The sequence below is a fragment of the Amblyraja radiata genome, chromosome 19, assembly GCF_010909765.2.
Source record: "Amblyraja radiata isolate CabotCenter1 chromosome 19, sAmbRad1.1.pri, whole genome shotgun sequence".
In the NCBI taxonomy this organism is placed as follows: Eukaryota; Metazoa; Chordata; class Chondrichthyes; order Rajiformes; family Rajidae; genus Amblyraja; species Amblyraja radiata.
In genome coordinates, this window is record NC_045974.1 from 11,084,033 (window position 1) to 11,102,186 (window position 18,154).

Below are 18,154 nucleotides of genomic sequence, written 5' to 3' on the forward strand. Positions count from 1 at the left end.
TCCCAGCACTGAGCCTTGCGGTACCCCACTAGTCACTGCCTGCCATTGTGAAAAGGACCCGTTTACTCATACTCTTTGCTTCCTGTTTGCCAGCCAGTTCTCTATCCACATCAATACTGAACCCCCAATGCCGTGTGCTTTAAGTTTGTATACTAATCTCTTATGTGGGACCTTGTCGAAAGCCTTCTGGAAGTCCAGATACACCACATCCACTGGTTCTCCCCTATCCACGCTACTAGTTGGACCAATGATAACATAATTAAAAAGAATAGGGTAGGAAGTTCCTCAAGCCTGCTCAATATCATCGCTCCTGATCCATGACAATAATTTTCCTATCCAGTTTCTCTCATCCACTCCCATCTTTAATATATTCAGTGCCTGAGCAAGCACATTTAGGGAATGTTACCAGGGCTCGAAATTAACGGCTGTCTGGGTGCCAATGGCCATCTAAAGTCCCGCCGGGCAACCTAAAAGCTGTGCCAATTTGCCCGGCTTGGTAAGCACCCGGGACATCTGCCGTTCAACTCTGAGCGGACCCCCCTATCTCTCTCTCTCTGTCACTCTCTGTCTCCGCCCACCATCTGCCATCCGTTTCCGGGCGGCCTGGTCTCCACTCTCCAGCCGCTCCTCATCCGCCGGCACAGCCGGCCGCCTTGCACATGCGCACTGCCACCACATCATCGGCCGCCCTGCACATGTGCACTGCCACGGCAACTGGTTGCCACCGGGCACTTTCTCTCTCCCTTTGCATCGTGGGAGATCTGGCCGCCATTGCTGTCCAGTCGCCGCCTCACCGCGACCGCTAAAAACCAACGCAGGATCACTCCCTGGAGCTGGAGTAACTCTAGCTTCATGGTTTCCAGTTCCTACAAAAATATTCCAAATGGAATTTAAATTGGAGGTGTTGGAGGGTCCACCACCAAACTCCAAACAATAACAGCCTATTGCACTTTATCTGTTTATTTATTGTCTATATATATGGTCTATGGTATATAGACACACTGAACTTGACTCTCTTGACTCTTGACTTGGACTTAAGCCAAAAAAAGGGTTCTTGGGGAAAAAAGAGCTACCTTAAATTTAGTTGCATCTGGTTGGGTAACTATGGTAGGGCCATAAAGGCACATTGCAGCCCTCGCCTCCATACCATTCGTCCCCCGAATCATCACCCATCTCCTTGCAAGGCCCTCCATGTTGGCTCCAAGTACATCGATTGCTTTTGTTCATAGCACCTACCACCCGACTCAGCACTTTTAGTGAAACGTGCACCTTTTCTCCTACTTTTTTCTGCATTGCAACAGTCACTAGGCTCTCTACCATTTCCTGTGCAAGTCCTGTCTTGGTTTTACATATTAAACCGTAACTCCTAACATTTGTCAAGACTTGGATATTCTTGTTCACTGTCTTCTAACACAAATTTTGGTGTCATGTCCAAATTTACTACAAAGTTAACACTTATCAATTCTCTTTGTGTGTGAAAAGAATCGGATTTCCTTAATCGGTCCTTCCCTATCCAAAAGCTATGTCTAAGAGTCCTATCCAACAACTTTCCCACCACTGACGTCAAACTCACTGAATGGGTGAAACACATTTAGTCTGTGTCCCTGGATACCAATTATTAAAAATGTAATCATATTACAATGTTTTTCAAATTTCAAGGAAATATTCTGAGATACTCACAATTATTGGACCACGTTTGCCATCACGATACACATGGAGGTACCCAACATACATAACAAGGGCGGCAATACAATAGAGGAAGGCCAAGATTCCGATGGCAACAAAAAACTCAGCCGAGGATGAAAAATCTCCAACTAGATGGGTGATAACAGAACTATTGCATGTCTTCAATTGTATAAAGGGAATAGAATTCAACCTGGAAAATAACAGGTCAATGATTACTTTCATATGGACGTTACCACAGCTATCGACTACTTTCATACAAAACATTATTGTCAATAATATTTATCCGAGCAGTCACTCTCCAACTTCTAGAGCAGTAAACAAGAGTTTACTGAATCACTTAGTTGCCCATTCATTGAACAGCAGTTCTGTAACATGGCGTCACATAGGGACAATACTTCATTTAGTCCCCAGCCCATATTAACTGCCATGCAAGACCATTTGTCACTAAATGAGTGACAATGGAAGATATTGCGATGGGAAAGGTTTGAGGAATTTTCATTAGTATTCAAAGACTGTAAAGACGCAAACTTGGTAAAAAAATCCTGAAACCTTAGATTTAACGTCATGGTGCAGAAGGGTAGCTAAGCATTGGTTATTAATATTCGGAACTACGTGAAATTAATTGAATTTGGAGTGAAAAAATAATTGTTCTGTGGAGGTACAAACTCACACAATAAAATAGAGGAAATGGAATGTGCCTTGACATTGGTGATAACATCACAAACAGTAAAACTACTAACCTGAATGGATATTGGAACTTTGAGTGAAATTCGTGAACGCTACTGTCATTGTTGCAGGTCACCTTCAATGCAGTTTGGCCAGAATATCCGCTGCATGTTGCAAATGCAAAGATTGCAAATATCTGAAAGCACAAAGATCACGTGAAAGGAAAATCTATATGAGAACTGGCAAAAGATGTCCAGCCCTTTAATCACAAGTCCGTTAGTATGAAGATAAGACCAGTTCTGCACCACCATTCACTCTGAACAAATCAGATCATTTATAATTATACAGCTGATAATCCAGGATCAACATCAAGGGCCATTCTCTGTTCTCCCCTCTTCATACAGAGAGAAAATACAAACGCTTGAAGGGACATATCACTAGATTTAAGAAAAAAATGTCCTATTGGCATCAGACTTCTTAAAAGACTACTTGTATTTCAAGGATGAATTCCTGATCATCCAATTACTTCATTGAGTCCCTTATACTTTTGTTTTAAATGCAATTTCTTTGCAGCTGTAACACTATATTCTGCATTACATTTATTTTTATCTCTTCGATATTTTGACTTACATAGTATATATGTATGGTGTATATATACATACGTGTAGGAAAGAACTGTAGATGCTGGTTTAAATCGAAGGTAGACACAAAGTGCTGGAGTAACTCAGCGGGGCAGGCAGCATCCCATTCGGATTGAGACCCTTCTTCAGACTGATGTTATAGGAGTGGGCAGGACAGAGATAGAATGTAGTCAGAGATAGTAAGACTGATGGGTGAACTAGGAAGGGGGAGGGGATGGAGAGAGAGGGAAAGCAAGAGCAATTTGAAGTTAGAGGTGTCAATGTTCATATACCATGATATATGGTGTATATGGTATGATTTCCCCAGAGAGCATGCAAAACAAAGTTGTATCTCGTGGTGCATGTGACAATAATAAACAATAATTAACCCAGAACAACAGGCGATCCCTTGATATAGGGAAAGCCTTGAAAAATAGTGCTGGGGATACATTTTCAGCTGAGTGCATATTGTTTTATTGAATAGCCTGGACAAGGTTCCATTAACCTCTGCTGAAAATGATGTATTGGATCTAATTAACAAAGATTTCAACAATAAACAAAATTCAACCTCTGCTGAGAGATAATCAGGTAAAAACAGCAGTAAACCTAGTGTTAGTACCATCAATTATAATGCCAGGGCCACCTATGGTCAATTGGGTGGCAGTCAAGCCAAGTGGGAAGGGTTGGGTTCATGGTCCTATCTGGAGGCATGCGCACAAAGATCCAGCAAGACCCTGTATTGAAGTACTGGGGGAGTGTCCTTGCCAATGTTTATCTCGTAATCACTACAGACTTCAGTTTTGCACTGTTAATATGTGGTTACCTCGTATTAATGATTATTAATTTATTATATTATGGATTATTGTATATTTATCTGTGTGTTAAGGGACCTGCAAAGCTACAACAAGTAAGAATTTAATTGATCCGTTGCCAAAATATATGACAATTAAACACTCTTGACTCTCTGACAAACTCTGCTCGACATTATATCGCAGTGCATAAGAAGTCATTATTGTAGTACCGTAAGGCTGCAAAGGGCCTTAATGGAATTATATTAAAAAACATGAAAGGATCCAAGTATTTAAGCATCTAAGCATATTTCAAACCTTTGTAAAACTAATGACTAGAAGCTTGTTTTACCAAATATAGTCAGAGACATAAGCGATTACAGCATTTTGACATGCTTGGCTTCTATTCACTTCAACTCTGAGCGTCAATCGGAATTGAGCTGTACTCCAATGCAAGGATTAGAAACACAGAATCATGCAGCACAGACACAAGCCCTTTCGACCCACCTCGCCCAGCTGCACTACACAGATAGTGAGAGAACGACAAGTGTCGGGTGTTCAGTTGGTCACCAGTGCCTTCTTTGGAAAAAAATTGCCAACGGTTAACATGTAGGTACAGGGAGCAAACGGTTGACCTTTCTTGTAAGAGGATTTGTGTGTAAGCGGAAAGATAACTAACTGCACTTACATAGGGCTAAGGTGATAGAGCACCTGGAATACAGCGTACTGAGGAGAGAAGTTGGGGAGTCAAGTTGCATTTGGCATATTATATTCAGTTTTGGGCACCATGTTATAAGGAAGATGGAAAGGGTTCGGAGAAGATTTACGAGGATGTTGCCAAGACTCATTTAGACAGCTACATGAACCGGATAGGTTTAGAGGGAACACAAAATGCTGGAGTAACTCAGCGGGACAGGCAGCATCTCTGGAGAGAAGGAATGGGAGACGTATCGGGTCGAGACCCTTCATCAGACTGATCAGCCTGTCCCTCTGAGTGACTCCAGCATTTTTGTGTCTTCCTTCAATTTAAACCAGCATCTGCAATTTTTTCCTATACATCCTATAGGTTTAGTGGGATATGGGCCAAACGCAGGCAGGTTGGACGTGCAGATGGGACATATTGGTATATGTGGGCAAGTTATGCCGATGGGCCTGTTTCTACACTGTATGACCCTATATGAAACCTTCCAACCTAAAGGAGGATATATATGTGATAGAGGGAACCCAGTGATACTCAACACGTTGTGCTGTTGATCCCACGAGGAAGGACTAAACGATGAGCCTAAACTTTCTTAGAGTTTAGGAGAATGAATGGTGATCTCATTGAAACATACAAAATTATTTTGTGGCTTAACGTACTCCATTCACAGATGTTTCACCCAGGTTGGAATGGCCTGAGGCAGGGGCTCACTCTTAAAATAAGAGATCAGCCAATCAAGATTGTGAAATTTCACTACTCAGAGAGAAACAATTTTTGGAATGCCCCAAACAGGAGGACTATGAAGGTGCAGTTGCTGAGATTATTCAAGAAAGAGACTGACAGAACTTTGGATTTTAATGGAATCAAGATATGGGGTTGGTGCATTAAAGTAGTCAGGTGAACGAGGCAACAGGTCAGACAATTTCTGACCGAATGGTATGGCATCCATGAAGGTCAAATATCCTTCACCTGGCCCCGTCCCCATATATTATGATGAAATACGACAAACCTACATGAGAAAATCAAAATGATGACTTGTTTTGACATTAGAATAGTTCTTTTTCACAGGGGACATGCCACATCATTTATATATGTAGTACAATGAATTTTCCCCCCACCCCCCAAGTCCATAATAGGGACATCAGTTCAGCACATACAAGGATAAAGCGTGTGTGATGTGCCCAGCACAATTTCACTCCATCTATTATTATCCTGCTATTCTCTCCCAAGAATCTTGGAATGACAAGATACAGTAAACCCTTGTTTTAACAGACCTCTTTATAACGGATTTCAGTTGTAGCGGACGGATCTGCCCCTGGCTTGACTGTGGCGGTCGAATCTCCAAGACTAATTTTGATTATGTGAGGGAAAGGGACAACTAATTATCTCCCCCCTCCTCCCCCTAACAGACTGGGATTTTACTTTTCCAAAGAGAACAATAGGGTCTCAACCCGAAACGTCACTCATTCTTTCTCTTCAGAGATGCTGCCTCCCGACCCGCTGAGCTCCAGCATTTTGTATCTATAATAGGATCGAGAACTCAGTTATAGTGCATTAACTATCTACAATCTGGAGAAGGAATGTCAATTTCATGTAAACTTCAGGAAGCCTCTAAATTTAACTCCAAAACGATGTTGTGTGATTTCATTGTCCAAGGGCGGTAATATTTTCACAGAAGGATGCAGAGTTGCCACTTCAGCATAACTTGATCATTGTCAGAGGAAGAGCTAATTAGGACTTGTTTCGCAGTGACCAACTAAGAGTGTCGGCAAAAGAATATTATTTTAAAAGGGTTCAGAGGTCAGTTTCTTGTCACATGTACCAATTAAGGTACAGTGCAACTAGAAATACCATTAATTAAAATCACTCAAATTAAAATTAAACCATCCAAGCATTAATCTTAAACACCATTACTGATTTCATCACATCTGGCTGACTGCCTTCCACAGCCTCCAACCTTATAGTTTCCCAGCTCCGCACAGCCCGGTTTTACCTTTGCCCCAAAATCCACAAACCAAACTGCCCTGGCAGACCCATCGTCCTTGTCCCACGGAAATGATTTCCACTTACCTTGACTCCATCCTATCCCCCCCCCCCCCCGGTCCAATCTTCCCTGACCTACGTCCAAGATACCTCACCGGGGACCGCCTTGAGGGAGGTGGATGAACAATGGAGGACCTTCCGTGGTGGGGAACCTGGGGTGTGGGAGGGTGAGCACAAAGGGGGCTCTGGAGCGGGGGTATTTTGTAACTCTATAAGCGCCCTCTATGTGGCGACTATTTGCAAGCAAAGAATTTGACTGTGACTTATCACCTGTGACAAAGCATTAATTATGCATTTCAATCTTTTAGGTTGATGCATTAGATCTGAGAACATCAGGTGACATTTTGCTTATGGAAAGAGTTTTCACAAATCGGCATTGACCAAACATCTGCATTTTCTCCCTTCATTCTATGCGCTTGGATTAATTCAGATCGTCAATATTTTTAATACCATCCTATAATATTACCATTAGAGATTAGAATTAATCTCACAGATTATTGCTGACTATTTAACATATCAGTCAGTACCTGAGGAGCAGGAAATAACGTTAACACTTCAGGTGCACGCCCTTTCATCAGAACTATTTATCTTATGTACCATTGTAAACGTGTTTGTATAACTTAACAGGAACACTACTTTCCACAGTCCTGTATTGTGAATAAAAACAATTAAAAAGTAAAATTAATTACACACCCATGTCAATACACCTGCCTTGCAAGAACTCAATCACATTTGCACAAAACGGCAAAAAAGGAGACTGTACAGAGGACCCACTCTACAGGAGGCGTCTTCCCCAGAGTGCCACCCGTGTCGCCACGTAATTTGCCCACGCGTCAAAAGATGGGAGTCAAAACAATATAACATACAAATACCATGTCTGTAAATATTCAATGTGTATCGCATTTTTCAGTAGTGATCTGTGAATTCTGATACACAGATGCATACAGCACTGGAAACAGGCCCTTTAACCAGACTCATCTTTGCCAAGGTAGAAACAAAATGCTGGAGTAACTCAGCGGGACAGGCAGCATCTCTGGAGAGAAGGAATGGGTGACGTTTTGGGTCGAGACCTTTCTTCAGAGTTGCCCTCATCCCTGCCAACCAAGATGCCTATCTAAAGCTGTCCCATTTGCCTGTATTTTGGCCCATATCCCTCTAAACCATTCATTGTCATCTATCTGTCCAAATGTCTTCAGTGTTGCTATTATACCCGCCTCAACTGCTTCCATATAACCATATAACAATTACAGCACGGAAACAGGCCATCTCGGCCCTTCTAGACTGTGCCGAACACTTATTCTCCCCTAGCCCCACCCACCTGCACTCAGACCATATCCCTCCATTCCTTTCCCGTCCATATACCTATCCAATTTATTTTTAAATGATAAAATCGAACCTGCCTCCATCACTTTCACGGGAAGCTCATTCCACACAGCTACCACTCTCTGAGTAAAGAAGTTCCCCCTCATGTAACCCCTAAACGTCTGTCCCTTAATTCTCAAATCATGTCCTCTTATTTGAAAGGTCCCTACTCTCAATGGAAAAAGCTTACCCACTGGCAACTCGTTCCACAATCCCATTATTCTCTGTACAAAGAAGTTGCCACTCAGGTTCCCATCTACGGGCGGCAGTGGCACAGCTGGTAAAATTGCTGCCAGAGACTCGTGTTCAATTCTGACCTAGGGTGCTGCCTGTGTGAAGTTTGTATGTGTGGTCGGAATGATCTTGTTGGCCTCGGGCCTGTTTCCACGTCTAAAACCAAAAATAAATAAATCCTTCCCTTCACAGCTAAACCAATGCTCTCTAGTTTTTGATTCCTCAACACTAGGAAAAAGACTGCATGCATTCACCCTATCCATCCTCAGTCTCCAAGGAATAAAGTCCTGGTCTGCACAACCACTTCCTATAACTTAGGCTCTTGGGACCTGGCAACATCCTTGCAAATGGTTTCTATGCTCTTTGCAAGCTTAATGGAATCTTTCTAATAGGATGACGACCAAAGCTGAATACTCCACGTGTGGTCTCACAAACATCTTGTACAATTATAATGTAACGTCCCAACTTCCATACTCAATGGCCTGACTGATGAAAGCCAGCTTGCCAAAAGTCTTCTTCACCACACTATCCACCCGTGACAACACTTTCAGGGAACGATGTACTTGTACTCCTTGATCCCTCTGCTCGGCAACACTCCCCGTCACCCAACCAAACACTGTGAAGTCCGTACCTGGTGTGACCTCACAAAATGCAAACATCTCACACTTATCTGAATGAAACCTCCATTAGCCATTTCTTGGCCCACTTGTCCAGCTGATCAATGTCCTGCTGTAATTCTTGATAACCACCTTCAATGTCCACTATACCATGTATTGTAATGTCATCTGCAAGCTCACTTATTATGCCTTATACATCACACAAATCATTTTTTTAAATAGATGACAAATAGAAACCATGTACAAATCCTAATGGTCTTGCTGAAGACAAATTTCCATTACTCAAACTAGTGTGAAGCAGGGGTCATCTGTTATTTTAAGTTGAGATGCTGTAATCATAACAATAGCTAGCAGCATAACAATTTTAGATTGAGCAGCTGCAAGGTTAGAAGCGCCAATATCTTCACAGGTTGTTGTAAATTAATTTCACGTGATTGCCCATCAAACCTATCTGTTAGATTAAAAGACTCCCTATTCGTTGCGGGACACGAAGAGCACCAGAAATCTCCCTCTGCTAAAGTGTGTGGGAAGGAACTGCAGGTGCTAGAGTAACTCAGGCGGCATCTCTGGAGAGAAGGAATGGGCGACGTTTTGGTTTGAGACCCTTCTTCAGACTGAGAGTCATGGAAGAGTGAGGCATGGAGATATGGAAGGGTAAGGTGTGAAAACACAGAACAAAGGGGACGGTGGATCATGGAAGAAAGATTCTAAGCGGAGTAAGAGGCAACCTTGGCTGATAAGGGAAGTTAGGGACCGTATAAAACTAAAATAAAAGGTGTATAACAAAGCAAAGAGTAGCGGGAAGCCAGATGATTGGGAAAGTTTCAAAGGACATCAGAAGGTAACAAAAAGGGTAATACGGGGTGAAAAGATGAAGTACAAGGGGAAGCTGGCCAAGAATATAAAGAAGGATAGTAAAAGCTTTTTTAGGTATGTTAAGAGAAAAATATTAGTAAAGACAAATGTGGGTCCCTTGAAGGCAGAAACAAGGAAGACAGAAACAATCTCCCAGATGTGCTAGAGGACAGAGGATCTCGGAAGACAGAGGAACTGAAAGAAATTTGTATTAGGCGAGAAATAGTATTGGGTAGAATGATGGGACTGAAGGCTGATAAATCCCCAGTGCCTGATGGTCTGCATCCCAGGCTACTCAAGGAGGTGGCTCTAGAAATCGTTGATGCATTGGTGATCATTTTCCAATGTTCTATAGATTCAGGATCAGTTCCTGTGGATTGGAGGGTAGCTAATGTTATCCCATTCATCAAGAAAGGAGCAAGAGGGTAAACAGGGAATTATAGACCAGTTAGCCTGATGTCAGTGATGGATAAGATGCTGGAGTCAATTATTAAATAAGTAATAACGATAGCAGTAAAAGGAGTGGTCCAAGTTAGCATGGATTTATGATGGGGAAATCCTGCTTGACTAATCTTGGAATTTTTTTGAGGATGTGGCAAGTAAAATGGATGAAGGAGAGCCAGCAGATGTAGTGTATCTGGACATTCAGAAAGCCTTTGATAAGGTCCCACAGGAGATTAGTGGGCAAAATTAGAGCACATGGTACCGGGGATAGGGTATTGACATGGATAGAGAATTGGTTGACAGACAGGAAACAAAGAGTAAGAATAACCGGGTCCCTGTCAGAATGGCAGGCAGTGGCGAGTGGAGTGCCGCAAGGCTCGGTGCTGGGGCCCGCAACTATTTACAATATATATCAATGATTCGGATGATGGAATAAAAAGTAGTACTAACAAATTTGCAGATGACACAAAGCTGGGTGGCAGAGTGAACTGCAAAGAGGATGCTAGGAGGTTGCAGGGTGACTTGGATAGGTTGAGTGAGTGGGCTGATGCATGGCAGATGCAGTATAATGTAGATAAATGTGAGGTTATCCACTTTGGCGGCAAGAACAAGGAGGCAGATTATTATCTCAATGGTGTCAGATTAGGAAAAGAAGACCTGGGTGTCCTTGTACACCAGTCACTGAAAGTAAACATGCAGGTACAGCAGGCAGTGAAGAAAGCTAAAATTGGCCTTCATAACAAGAGGATTTGAGTGGAGTAAAGAGGTCCTTCTGCAATTGTACAGGTCCCTGGTGAGACCACATCTGGAGTATTATGTGCAGTTTTGGTCTCCTAATTTGAGGAAGGACATCCTTGCTATTAAGGGGGTGCAGCGTAGGTTCACGAGGTTAATCCCCGGGATGGCGGGACTGTCATATGGGGAAAGATTGGAAAGACTGGGCTTGTATTCACTAGAATTTAGGATGAGGGGGGATCTGATAGAAACATATAAAATCATAAAAAGAACTGGACACACTAGATGCAGGAAAAATGTTTCCAATGTTTGGGGAGTTCAGAACCAGGTGCCAAAGTCTGAGAATAAAGGGGAGGCCATTTAAAAATGAGATGAGATAAAACCCTTTCACCTAGAGAGTTGTGAATTTGTGGAATTCTCTGCCATGGAAGGCAGCGGAGGCCAATTCACTGGATGAATTTAAAAGAGAGTTCGATAGAGCTCTTGGGGCTAGCAGAATCAAGGGATATGGGGAGAAGGCACGTACGGGTTACTGATTGTAGATGATCAGCCATGATCACAATGAATGGCCGTGCTGGCTCGAAGGGATGAATGGCCTCCTCCTGCACCTATTTTCTAAATGTACCATTAACTAAATATGTATCATTCTACATTTCATTGATCTCATTCCCCTTTGATCTGCTTTCACACTTTACTCTTCCATTTCTCCATCGCCCTCTTCCCCCAATTCTCAAAACGTCACCTATTTCTTCTCTCCAAAGATGCTGCCCATCTTGCTGAGTTACTCCAGTGTTTTGTGCCTATCTTCCTTTTGATAAATTACAGCCTTTGCACGTTCTTTCCTATTCATCACCACTACCTCAAACACTAACCCATGATTAATGCACTATCTCTGTTTCACATTCAGCTTCCCTCCTGGTACAGCAACCACAGAGTAACTTGCCATAAATTAAATTGCAGTTCACTCCTATAAATGACACAGGAAGCGTGGAAGTGAACGGTTATAGATTGCACAAATACAATCTGCCATCTGTTCAGAGGCATCTGTTTAGATTCCACACAGAAAAGCAGAATACAGGTTGTCAGCTAATTACACAACCATTATTTAACCTTCCTAATGTGTGTTTCAATTGAACTTTTTTTTTAAATCTGCCCCATTTACAGTATAGTAAAGATCAAAGTAGACATCAAGTGCTGCCCATTTCACCACATTTGGGAGATAAAGCCGATGTGATTTTTTTTTTTTAAAGAATATGCTCAGGATAGCCAGAACAAAATTGATTAAAAGGAAATAAAAGCAGTTAAAGAAAAATTGTATATTTTTAGGAAATTAGAAATTTTAATAATTTAAGGTACTGGGCACTGAATTTATCTTTTCAGATAAAATATAGTAAGATGCTCTGATAACTTCATTCTGAATTAGTATCTAGTGGAATGTCAAAATTAACTAACTGCAAAGCCAAGCTCATTGCCACAGGATGAAGCTCAATTCCAAATTTGGTCGCACAGTAAGTAAGGGGTGTCAGTGGTTATGGGTGAAGGCAGGAGAATGGGGTTGAGAAGATAGATCAGCCATGATTGAATGGTGGAGTAGACGATGGATCGAATGGCGTACTTCTTCTCCCATCACTTATGAACTATGGTTTGTAATATATGGCATCAGAACTTGTGAGGTCAGATTCCAAATTCAGCCCATCCAGATGGAAAACAAAACTGGTCCCATTCTCAGGCCCAACCCAAAATGTCATCAATGCATGTTCTCCAGAGATGCTGCCCGACATGTTCAACTATCGCAACGCTGTGTGTCTCCCCCCCCCCACCCATTCTTTTCCATTCAGTTTTCCTCATCTGTGCAGTAAATGAAGATATAGAAATAGATACACGGTTGTTCCAAATCGAAACTGTCAAAATGTAATGGCATACAAATTGGCCATAAGTCGAGAGTCAGACGCATGGAAAAAAAAACATTCAGACACCAACCAAGGGTCAAAATGAAGGAAAGATGTTTGTGGTGACACCCACCAAGAACAATCATGTCTACTACCAGAAAGGTAACCCAATCATTTTGATTTTGGAGATTTTGCCAGAGTTAAGGAAATAAACTTGCATATATGGAATACCTTACACAACTTCAGAACGCAAAGTGCCGGAGAGTTAACGGAACACTTCTTTCAACAGTCACCATTGCTTGAAATGTGGCAATATACTTGCATGTGGCAAGCTCTTACAAACAGCAGCATGACGTAACATTATGTTTTGTATAACGTTCCAACTTGTATTCTGACTGTAACAGACCTAAGCGAGTGCACTGGCTTTCACTATCTAGAAAGCCTCCATAATAGATAGACACAAAATGCTGGAGTAACTCAGCGGGACAAGAACGTCGCTGGAGAGAAGGAATGGGTGGTTTTTCTTGTCGAGTCCCTTCTTCAGACTGTCTCGACCCGAAACGTCATCCATTCCTTGGACAAAAGGAAGTGCAGAGTTTTGACGGTGGACTGGGGGTTCAGATTTGCAAACTCTGGCCCATTACATTCATGCCTTTTCTTTTAAAAGACTTCAAAAATTCAAATATTCTCTCTTTCCCCCTCATTCACAGCAATCAGGAATGAAGCTTTCAATTCCCCCCACCCAACAATAAGAATCATGCATCTTCAACTTTCCAAAGAACTGAGTGAGAGATACATGCTGACTGCCCATGTAGAGAAATCATATTGGCCATCTTGCGGTGAAAACAACTATTTTTGCAGCATCTTTAACATAGCAACAAGAACAAAAACTCCACACCTGGTGTACTATGTAAAGCTCTGGTCTCCCTACCCAAAATTAGATAAATTTGCTTCAGAGATGTTGAACAGGTTGGGCCTCTTTTCTCTAGAGTTTAGAAGAGGTAAGATTGAAATATACAAAATGCTGAGATGAAATGGAGAGTGCTTCCACGACCACAGAATCTAGAACTGATGGTCAAAGGCTGAACACAGGAGTTAATCATTCAGAACCGACGAGGAGAAATTTCTGCACCTCGAAAATGGTGAAGCGTCAGAATTCCATACCCAGGAGGCGACTGAAGGCTTTGTCACTGCAGAAATCAATAGGTCTCTAAATAACAGGAGATCAAACGATACGAGTAACGCGTGTTAAGGTCAAAGATCAAACTTGATATTGTCGAAAGGTGCAGAATGGCATACTTAAAGCAAGGTAAGGTGCTAATACTGCAGATGAGCATACGCTGAGGGATGGAGATCCAAGACAAATAGCAAGAAACCTAATGGGAACATTGAGCAGAAATGAATCTAACTGTAGATTAAGACTGCATCCCTGAAACGATGATGAAACATTTAATAGTAATTTGAAAAGGATTGCTCGATATATCCATGAAAAGGAACAAAACAAAACTGCGGGATCTCGAGAGAAAAGTCCCAAAGAGCTGCGAGTTGAATTGAAAAACTCTTTTGGAAGATTGACCCAGACACAAGGAACTTAATGGCCTCACTTTGTGAAATCCAAAGTGCAGCAGGTTTGAGCATTCAAATATAAAAGATACGGAAACCATTACCTAATAGCTTGGACATTGTGAATTTTGTTTTTCACGTTCACTATTAATTTAAACTGTCAGCGATAGTTTCATGAGCTGAAATTAGTTAGATCAAGGAACAGTAAACTTTTTTTTTTTTTTTTTAAATGAAGAAAAAGAAAATCAAATTTCAGGCAGTTTTATTGAGAGCAACCATTAGGTGCAGTTGCATTATATAATTTAAAACATTAGGAAGTCATGTTGCAGCCGTACAAGACTTTGGCCATTTTTGGATGGTCGTGTGCACTTCTAGTCCCCACATTACAGAAAGGATGTGGAAGCTTTGGAAAGGTTCACCAGGATGTTGCCTGGATTAGATAGTATTAGCTATAGCGACAGGTTGGACAAACTGGGATTGAAAAAGCTAGAGTAACTCAGCGGGACAGGCAGCATCTCTGGAGAGAGGGAATGGGTGATGTTTCGGGTCAAGCCCCTTCTTCAGATAGTCTAGACCCAAAATGTCACCCATTCCTTCTCTCCAGAGATGCTGCCAGTCCCGCTGAGTTACCAAGGCATTTTGTGTCTATCTTTTGGTTTAAACCAGCATCTGCAGTTTCTTCCTACAAGTTGTCTTTTTCCCCCCAGGATGGAAATGTCAAATACTGGAGGATATAGATTTAAGGTGAAAGGAGGAAAGTTTAAAGGAGATTGGCAATACTTTTTTTTAAAAACAAATACACACAGGTAGGTGCCTGGAACACGTGGCCAAGGGAGGTGGTAGAAGCAGATATGATTGAACAGGCGGGGAAGGAAAGATATTCAGGCAGAAAGGAGGTAGTCTAAATTGTCATCATAGTCAGGAGATATTGTGGGCCAAAGAACCTGTCCCTGTCCTATACATTTTTTTTGTCACAACTTTTGGCTTGAAATTCAAGAACAGTTAAGTGGTTAATTCTGAAATAAATTAATGCACTACTTTGTATCCAGACAGTACCCCTTTCAGACTGCAATCAGAATTGACCAAAGTATTTTTCCGTACTGAACCTTATGATCCTTTCTCCATGCAATCGCAAACAGAAAAGGAATGAATGTTTCACGAAAGTATAAGCTTAAATTAAAAAAAATCTTGACTATGCCTATTGAATAGTCCTTGACTATTAAAACTTGTTGATTTAGTGCAGCGGTTTCAAACTGAAATTTCTTAACAGCAGGAAATAGCCCGATCAGTGGACTTCAAAACATGCAGTCACAGCTTTCACCATGCAGGACGTTTCAAATTTCACTCACGATGCAGCATATTCAGCACAAATGTCCTGCCTACTTACATTTTCAAACACATACACCACCAAAAGTGCTTTAAATTGCAAATTGTGTCAGCAATTTGTGACTTAGATGTGTCGAAGAATGCACAATGTGTCAGTACTTGGTGGCATAGAAATAAAAAAGTCTCTGTTGCAGCTACTCTCATCTGGAGCAGAATCGTGCCACACAATGATATCACCAAACAGTCCTCCTTTTCAGAACTAAAGCTCCACTTTTATTATGATTGGGTTAATGATTCTACCATCAAGATGGAAACTAGAGTAAACAAAGTAAATGCATTCAGTGAACTGTGGTGTATTAGTCTTAAATAGGTGGAAGCACAAGAAACTGCAGATGCTTGAATCGTGAGTTAAAAAAAAAAAAAGCCGGAAGAACTCAGTGGGTCAGGCAGCATCTGTGATGGGAATGGACAGGCGATGGATCAGGTCGGGACTCTTCTTCAGGCTGATGTTGCAAGGGGGATGGTGGAAATGGGAGGGGAAGGTGTTTTTTCCCCCAGTCACCTCGCCTTTCCCAGCTTTCTCCCATCCACTCTCCCCATCAGTCTGAAGAAGGGTCCCATGCAGAAAACTCATCTGTCCAATCCCGCCACTGATGCTGCCTGACCAGCTGAGTTCCTGCAACCTTTTGTTTGGTCTTTTTTGCCTAAATTAATGACCTTCTTGTGATGTGATGCAGCTGTCTCAACACTCAAATATCAAAGCAGCCACAGAATTAGCCAGGGCATGAATAATATTTTCATTGGGGATAGCTGATGGAAGCATATCAGAGGGAATTGCTGTTAAAAATAATAAAAATGTGATGCAAAAACTAAAAACGTTACAAAATTGTGTGGGGGTGGGGGTGGGGGTAGAGAATAAAGTGTTAACCAGTCTCCAGCAAAGACTGTGTATGAAAGAACTGCAGATGGTGGTTTACACCAAAGATAGACACGAAATGCTGGAGTAACTCAGCAGATCAGGCAGCATCTCTGGAGAAAAGGTGTGATGTTTTGGGTTGAGACCGACCATCAAACCTGAACAGTCTGAACAAGGGTCCCGACTGAAAACACCATCTATTCCTTTTCTCCAGAGATGCTGCCTGACCCGCTGAGTTACTCCAGCATTCTGTGTCTATCGCCAGTAAAGACTGTTCATCATTCAGATCACTGGGTAGTCTGAGGAAGGATCCCATCCCAAAACGTTGCCTATCCACGTCCTCCAGAGATGCTGTCTGACCACCTGAGTTACTCCAGCACTCTGTCTTTTTTTTTTGTAAACCAGCATCTCCAGTTCTGTCTGAGGAAGGGTTTCGACCCGAGGCGCCACCCATTCCTTCTCTCCAGAGATGCTGTCTGTCTCGCTGAGTTACTCCAGCATTTTGAGTCTATCTTCAGTGTAAACCAGCACATGCAGTTCCTCCTGCAACTACACATCTCCAGTTTCTTGTGCGTTCAATTTTGTTTTACCCTCTCACTTTCCTTGCAGACGGGCTGGACTATTGCATTGGTTTCCGTCTGTTTCAGGCAGCAGCGAGTGTTGTTTACACTGAAGGCTCCTTTTGTAAACTAGACAGGGCTGTCTGGGCGCTTCTTTAGGCGGGCGAGGGCTGCTTCCACTCTCCCCCTGTGCTGTGCAGAGGAGGGCGGCTCCTCCGGAAGCTGGCGCCCGGCCATGCGGCTGATCACAAGGCAGAGCCCAGCCCGACCCGGCCCAGCCCGGGCACAACCCCCTACTCGACCCCCGGGTCCCGGCGCTCCCCCGACCCAGGCCTACTGGGCCCAGAGGCGGCCGCCGCCACAACCGAGCTCCCCCGCCCGGGCTCGGCCTGGGCCCGGGCCCAGTGTGTCGAGGTCCCCGGTATCTCCCCACGTCGCCAACTCACCCACTCCAGCAGCTTGATGAAGCCGATCGGCTCCTTGAGCGGCCCGAAGTCCAGTTGCAGCCCGGCCATGGGTGCAGTGTGTGTGGAGGGAGAAGGAGGAGAAGGGGCTGAGGCGAGGCAAGGCGCTGCTCTCCTCCACCTGTGCGGCCGGCCTGGGCTTCCGCTGTGAGGCGGGGCTCGTCCTGGGCAAAGAGCTCCGCTCTAGTCTGTGATCTTTGGTCCTGGGAGTGGAGGCTCCTCCTTCCCCTTCCCTCCCTCAGCCCGGGTGGGGCGGGGGCTGCCGAGGCCGAGCAAGCGCAGTCTACAAAATAAACCCCCATCACTCCTGGACTCAGTGAAACAAATGCAGAGAGAGAGAGAGATCAAACTCAACGCACCATGCCGGGAAACTCCGGCGCTTTGCAACCATTAAACACCAAATGGCTTCATCAAGAAATAGAGGATAGACACAAAATAACTCAGCGGGACAGGCAAGGCAGCATCTCTGGAGAAAAGGAACGGGTGACGTTTCGGGTCGGGATCCTTCTTCAGACCGTCTTCATCAGAAACAGAGTCGTTTCCACCAAAGATCCTATAGCGCTATAAGATCTTTGGTTTCCACACCTTGCCCTTCCATATCTCTGTGTCACCACCAAACCCAAACCAATTAGGAGCAGACGAGGGCATTCGATCCAATTTGTGGTCCCAGCTACAAAGACAGACGT

General features: G+C 43.1%; 1 protein-coding gene across 1 annotated transcript in view; it reads right to left on the reverse strand.

Moving 5' to 3' along the window:
* sypl1 (synaptophysin like 1) overlaps positions 1-17,716 on the reverse strand; it is a 32,912-nt gene extending 15,196 nt beyond the window's left edge. Inside the window, exons 1-3 of the mRNA XM_033037661.1 lie at positions 17,451-17,716; positions 2,427-2,548; positions 1,681-1,876 (exon numbers count right to left, since the gene is read on the reverse strand). Coding sequence (XP_032893552.1) covers positions 1,681-1,876; positions 2,427-2,548; positions 17,451-17,519 — 387 coding nt within the window. The 5' untranslated portion in view covers positions 17,520-17,716. The remainder of the gene's footprint in view (positions 1-1,680; positions 1,877-2,426; positions 2,549-17,450) is intronic.
* Between the last annotated feature and the right edge of the window lie 438 nt (positions 17,717-18,154).